This window comes from Nicotiana tabacum, chromosome 23 (genome assembly GCF_000715075.1).
Source record: "Nicotiana tabacum cultivar K326 chromosome 23, ASM71507v2, whole genome shotgun sequence".
Lineage (NCBI taxonomy): Eukaryota > Viridiplantae > Streptophyta > Magnoliopsida > Solanales > Solanaceae > Nicotiana > Nicotiana tabacum.
In genome coordinates, this window is record NC_134102.1 from 75926654 (window position 1) to 75933542 (window position 6889).

The 6889-nt window shown below is 36.5% G+C and overlaps 1 protein-coding gene across 3 annotated transcripts; it reads left to right on the forward strand.

Moving 5' to 3' along the window:
* The first annotated feature begins 234 nt into the window (after positions 1-234).
* LOC107827835 (uncharacterized) lies at positions 235-6563 on the forward strand. Of its 3 annotated transcripts, none has more exons than XM_075246957.1 (4): positions 235-371; positions 2569-2844; positions 4021-4200; positions 5655-6563. In XM_075246957.1, exons 2-4 carry the CDS (start codon positions 2602-2604, stop codon positions 6285-6287), a joined length of 1056 nt encoding a protein of 351 aa, XP_075103058.1. In that variant the 5' UTR covers positions 235-371; positions 2569-2601; the 3' UTR covers positions 6288-6563. The 3 variants fall into 3 exon arrangements, with proteins under 3 accessions (XP_075103058.1, XP_016510532.1, XP_075103057.1); XM_016655046.2 differs by having other exon boundaries at positions 236-371; positions 5649-6560; XM_075246956.1 differs by lacking the exon at positions 235-371 and having other exon boundaries at positions 1708-2844; positions 5649-6560.
* Positions 6564-6889: the final 326 nt, after the last annotated feature.

Sequence of the window (6889 nt, forward strand, 5' to 3'; positions counted from 1 at the left end):
ATCAAATACATTTAAGTTAAAAAAATATAATTCAAATACTATATTTGTTTCTCAATTTTTTAATCTTAATTATTTTCTTAACACAAATTTTGTTGTTAGAATGTGACTAGTTCAAAATCAGGTGCAACGTAACACCTCTGACCAGTCTTGGAGGAGGTGATATCAGTTTGTAAAGATGGCGGCGCTCTTGATTATCCATTCAAAGATTTGAAGTCCTTTTTTTAAGATAACGTGTCCGTCTCTGCGGGATGGACGTGTCAACACCCCACTTCTTCCTTGGTTCTTACATTTTTGCTGCGACCCCACTCTGGAAAAAGATCTTTGCTCAGACCCTTCCGCATTCTGCTTCCAAAATCCCCATCACTCACAAAGTAAACTCTCTCTCTCTCTCTCATTGCTTTCTTCTTTTGCCTTTTTTTTTAAAAATAACTTTTGAACTCTGCTATGTGCTTCTTAATTTCCTTGTTACATTCAGAGATGTTGTATTTATTTATTTATCTGAGTTTCTATGTTTTGTTCTCGGGTGGTGAGTGGGAGTTTCTTGGATCTCTTGGTTTCAAGGCTTGATAATTTGACTGTACTAAGTGTGTCTTCGTTTCCAGTTTATCTTGAGAACTAGAAAGAACTGCATTGTCATTCACTCTTTTTCCCTTATTTTTAGAGATTTTGTGCGGAGAGTGGATGTAAGGCTTTTCTAGTTTGGTGTGATAGGAAATGGAGCGTGGAAAATGTTCCTATAATACGACAAGTTATGAGTTCCAGCTTTTATACACTTTCAATGTAAAATAACTTTTACGCCGCCAGGTTAAGTCCAGATATGAGCATAATAAGTGGGAACAATAATCTGGCAGGTAACTTGTTACGACATGTTTCAATACACTGTTAGTGTAAAAGTTCTTCATTGTTAGTGTATATAAGTTAAATCTGACAAGTTACTTATAGAGATTGCTGACCTGTATAAAAGTGATGGCGTCTTAGTTTGCCATAATATACGGCTGAAATTTAATATTGAAATACCAAAAGATTAAGCGTACCTTGTGTGTGATATATATTTGAAGTCTTTTGGGATGTCCCAAAATGTTTTTTGTCAAAAAACAAATAAAAGTCTTTAAAACTGAGTCAGTCACCATGGGAGCTATTGAATACAGAGAATTGTGAATACGGGCCTATGTCAAGACAATACGGTTAATGTTGGAATGGGGACTTCTCTTTTATCATAAGTATCACCTTTCCATCCCTTTTTAGGCTTCGGAAAGATTCTAGAATATAAGGTATTTCCTTAGTACTAGATTTAGATTCATCATGTATATGGCTATGTCGTTAATTAGGAAATTTTCAATAGTTGCCCATTGCTAGCTGAGGCGGACCCAGGATTTGAAGGTTGCGGGTGCATTTTTGCATTCAACCAAAATCTGTTTTATATATCGGGTTCCACTATTAATATATCACTATTTTTAAAGATATATACATGTATACACAGTATGTTTGCCGAACTCTCCAGGTGCCGGCGACCACTCTAATTACTACATAGGTCCGCCTCTGCCCATCGTGCACCTTATAGTGTTAGTAAATCAGTGCTCCATCATTCCAATAAAGTGATATTGAAAGAGTATCGTCAAAATTAATTTCAATTTTTGCACTAATTAAGATAATTAATGATAGTGTAATTTACTTCCTAACTTGCATCTGATGAATATAAGGAGAAAAAACAAAGTTCTAATTTATAGTGTAGTTGGAGAGGTGGACTTGAACAATGATAGTTAAGAAAATGAAATTCTCTTTCAGTCTCAAGGAGCTTGGTCATAACTCATATGAAAGAAGCTTCCATCATTAAGAGACATTTTGTAGTGATAGAAGACATATCTATAGTAAATTTGCTCTGAATTTACTCAATTTGGATAGATGATGCTGACTGTTGCTGGTGTAACTAGGTTGATGTTCAAATGCCATTCAGGATGTTTCCCTTATTTTTGTTAAATGTTTAGCAGATATATATTTCAAGCCTTTTTAGTGTTGAATATTAGTTCTGATTCACCTGGTCTCAAGTTAGCTGGTGGCTTTCATTGTTATTCAATCTGTATGAAAAATGTGGATGAAATTTTCTGCCTTACTCTCATATAGTCTCCAGGGAAGCAAATCATATTGGTCGGTTCTGTTCATGATCGAATAATCGAGATAATTCTAGAAGATATTTAACTAGCTCGCTCGATCTGAAAAAATAATCCTTTGGTTTCACTGGTTTTACTGCACTGGACATTTTCAGAGATGACTGAACTGATTGGGCAGTAGCAAGTCTGCAACTGTTTTATTTCCTCTTGCATTATAACTAAGGACAAATGCTTTTTAGTTTGTTGCTCCCAACTTTGAGGAAACGGTTTTCCCAATAACTATGGTATATTTTTCTATGTTGTGGTTCAGTGTTATTGCCTCAAACTGGTTTACCTTATGCCGAGAAAGTTCTAAATATTTGTCAAATATATCTGGTGCACTCTTATTGAAGGCTGTAATTTGTTCGGTCTGTGAATTTACATATCTACCAGGATTTTGAGGACTTGAACGTTTATGCAGATGGCGTATATTTGACTAGTTTGGGAAGTATAGATGGCACTGTTTCTTGAATTGGTCAACACTGTCACGATCGTGCTGATCAAGCCTTTGTCACTGCTCAAACTCACTTGCTTCTTTGGTGTGAGAACGATATGTATTGTTATCCAAACCTGGACAGAGCTGCTGAGAGCTGCTATGGGTTTTCATGCCAGCTTACTCTGGAGACTGATAATTTGGGCTATTGCTATTCTGTCCCTGCCAATACGAAGTTTAACTGCTCTACAGAGGGAAAGGATGGTCAGTTACATTTTGCAAGAATTTCTTGTGTTTCCTTTTAACATAGGAGTATTAGTTTTTGAGATGTTGCTGAAACATGTTTTTTTCCCATTTGGTATGTTTTTTATCCTGCTGCTTCGAGTATTTATTCTTCCTCTGATTCTGGTCCACCTCTTGTTAGTAAAAGACACATAACAAACATATGTATGGATCGGATATGTATATATATATACCCTGTTACGCTTGTTCCCTTGTTAATTCTTTTTTATTGGAGACCATCAGTGTTTCTCCTCTGGGGGTTAGTGGAGACCTGAAGGCTTTTTTTTTTTTTAATTGTTCTGGATTTTATAGTTTTCATAGCTTTTCAAGGATGCTTTTATAATTATAAAATAGCGTTCTGAAATTTGATGCTTGAATTTTAATGTCAAAATCATTTATGAGGCTCACTTGATAATGCTGTCATTAATTTTTCTTCCTCGGTATCAAAGCTTCTAAATGAAGAGATCTGCAAGCTGGAATTGTGTTAGGTAGTGCCATGAAGGGAGCAGAAGAAATCTTAAGGAAGAGGAGTAGGGATGATTGACAAGATACTTTAGCTAGATCTTTTGTGGTCTTCTCTTTGTGCACCTTGTGGAGGGAGACCCATAGCCTTTTCTACCATAGAGGATCGGTTCTGCTTTTCCGTCTTATCCAGCTTTTACTTGTATAGCTTGCACGTAGTCCTGCATATTCTCTGTAGATTTAACAGGCAGCTCTAATTTCACCTGCTGTCTTCATGGAATGATTTCTCAAGTGAGAGAGTCATGCTTCAAGTACTTTAGTATCATTACGGCACTTCCTGTCCTATTCCCCATTGAACCAAAACTTTAATGCCACATTAACTTTGAAATTCTCTGCCGTGTTAGTAGTTGAAAGCTACTAGTTTCTTCCCTATAAAGATCTGTTGTATTCAAATTGCCACTTTCTTCATTCAGATCTTGGCAGTAAATAACTTTTAGTTTATTAGGATATTACGGGATGCAAGAAGAATCACCTATAATGGCTGTCTTACCATACTCTCTTTATAACTAGCTTTTCCTTTTCGTTTAGTGTCACATATATCTGGTTAATGATATGTGTTAAATGTATACTCTTCATTTTGAGGAGTTATGGTATGACTTGATTTTCTCAACTGACGTGAGTAAAATACATGTGCAGCTGGAAATGCATCTTCAGCAAATGCAGACAGAGATAGAGAACCTTTTATGGGAAAGGAAGGAACTTAAGAAGAGACTGCAGGTAGCCATCAAAGATAAAAAGATAATGCAGGTCATGTTAGCAGAACTTGAGGATGAACATGATGAGGCGATACTCAAAATTGAGCAATTGGAGGGCCAGGTTAATATACTTTCACCAATTTTCTTTGTCAATTGGAGGGCCAGGTTAATATTTTATCCAGGAAGTGCAACATTCTGATTTAATTTAGGAAGGAGCGGAGCTGAATAGACAAAGAGTTTACATGATCACCGCTTGCCTCTATGAATTAGAGCTTTGTTTTGAATCTGTGTGTTTCAGGTCATTGGATGAATAATGGATGTTTAGAAATATAGGGACCAAGAATGAGAACAAAGAGCAATGTGATTATGGTGACCATTCAGCATTCTGAAAATGGGTGCTGGGTCGATAGTTAATTTAGAGGAAAAAGGCGAAAGGAAGGATAATAGTCTATGAATAGGCGAGTTCTTTGTGTTTTGCACCCTTAATGCATACACCTTAATTTTAAGGATAATCCTCATATGTTTTATGACATACCCAACCTATTTATTTCTTTACAAAACCATAAAAGAATACGTTTTGTTAAAAAAAGTCTTCCATTTCTAGACTTCTAGGGCAAGTAAGAGCGCAAAATAGGATGAGGAATATTAGAAGAAACTTTCATAGACTCATCGTTTAGCTACCTTGTGCATTTTTCACAAAAATACCATCAGCAATATATACTTGTTAAAAAAGCTAGAACTTAACCAAAAGCCACAGAACAAGGTTCAAGGACTCATATTTCCCCTCTTGTCCTTGCTTTCACATCACTTCACATCATATTGCATCTGAAAAGTCCTGAATAGCATTTTATTTGATTATTCTTCACCAAACCTTCCTGTTTGCATAGCTGTGTCCTTGACGTTGATTTCTCATCCGTTTCTTATGAATATCAATTATACCACGGTAACCTAGCAAAATTACGTATCAACTAATGAATCGGGTATTTAAATCTTTCAGCTATTCAATTGCCCTTGGAAGTGTTCAGCACCCCAACTCAAGTTGACGAAAGTTAATATTAAGGGAAGTCAATAAAGGCAGGGACGCTTTAAGTGAAGCTTTAACTGCTCATCTACCACTTTTTGCTGATTTTCCTCGTGCATTTGATCGAAATCATGATAGTGCAGCTTTTACACTATTAAACCTTTAATGTATTGTCAGAACTCACAAAGTTACTTCTTTCTTTTAATTATTGAGTCAATGCAAACTGAGCTTGGGGTAGCTGTTGGATGTCCATCCCATCAACGCGGATGAGTTGGGATTCCTTTCTTAAGTGCTGTTTACCCTGCAATTCTGTGGGTGATGGGTGGATGTCACACTTTTGGTTTTGAATGACCTTTTTATGTTCAGATCTTTATTTCTTGCTACTTCAGAAATGTTGGACTTATTAAGAGAGACATTGAGGTAGATTGATCACTGAAAATTGGTAGCTTCAAAATCTGCTATAATGGTCCTCTGAGTTCCAATTTTTCCTCTGCTCTTGATAATGCAACTTTTGAGACAGGAAAGACTGAATTTTGTATTTGATATAGCTTCAGGATCTGAAGGCACAAAATCAACGGTTGAATGAAAGTCATGGTAAAGCACTTTGGGGCCACAGAGACCATGTTTATATAGGCAATGGCCAAATATTGCATGGCGACGGCAATGCAATTCCATCTTGGAGATCAAGTGGTATCGAGAGTATGACCATTGACCACGAAAGAATGCAAGAGGATGCCCTGGAAGATAAAAGCAAAAGTGAAACTACGTTAAACCGTGATTTTATGGGAGCTAGATCCTATCAATATGTCAAACCATGTATTCCTACCACCTCCGAGGATGTTGACACAAGTAGTGTGTTACACCAACGAAGGGAGCTAGCCTTTACACAGACCCTTTTTAGTGCAATATTGTCACTTTTAGTTGGAACGATCGTATGGAAAGCTGAAGATGCATGCATGCCTCTTGTCCTCGCGCTATTTACTGTCGTTGGCATGTCCTTGTGGAGTGTTGTCCAGTTTTTCTCAACCATCAAGAACAGACCCGCATCTGATGCAGTTGCTCTCCTAAGTTTTAACTGGTTTTTACTCGGAACGCTAACATATCCCACGTTGCCAAGGATCACTCCTCTATTTGCACCAGCTTTATGGAGCCTCTCTGACAGGGCTGTGGAGTTGCTTGGTTTCTAATCCTAAGCTTTTGCTTTTGTAACCAGCATACACTACATTGCTATATTCCCTTTTCTGGGACTCAGTGTGCTTTGTTCTTGCAGCTTGTACAGTAAACGTTCATTAATCTTAGTTCTTTCTTTGGGCTGTGTTATGATGAAAGAGTTTGGTTTTGCTTAAACAGTTGTACAATAACTGGCTTGGCAAGCATAAATGTAATATTAGAGTAATAATTAACCGACGCGACTATCTTACCCCTTTGTATGGACTTCAAGTGACTATAAATTACCTCTATTTGTGTGGCTCATGGAGGGCGCACTATGGTAAAAATTTACTTGCAGTTGATGTTTGTACTAAATCATATCAACTTGTTATGATAAGTAATAAATTAAGGTAAAAATATATATTATTAAATAATTATGATTTAGCGATAATAATGTATGTAAGATATTATGTATTTACTGAATTGATGTAGACACCATGCGCAATGACTGTCAGATTTTCGAAAATCTGATCTAAATGAAAATTTCTTTCTGCCTGTTCCAATCTTTGCATAATATTATTTCACCTTTGTCCAATATGAAATTCCATAGAATATCAACAATTAAGTGTTGTAGTTATTA

Excerpts from the sequence above, each read along its gene's own strand:
- LOC107827835 (XM_016655046.2), top strand. The coding sequence starts at position 2,602 with ATGGCACTGTTTCTTGAATTGGTCAACACTGTCACGATCGTGCTGATC. Across the intron at positions 2,845-4,020 it reads CTCTACAGAGGGAAAGGATG|CTGGAAATGCATCTTCAGCA; the intron begins GTCAGTTACATT and ends ATACATGTGCAG. Across the intron at positions 4,201-5,648 it reads TTGAGCAATTGGAGGGCCAG|CTTCAGGATCTGAAGGCACA; the intron begins GTTAATATACTT and ends TATTTGATATAG.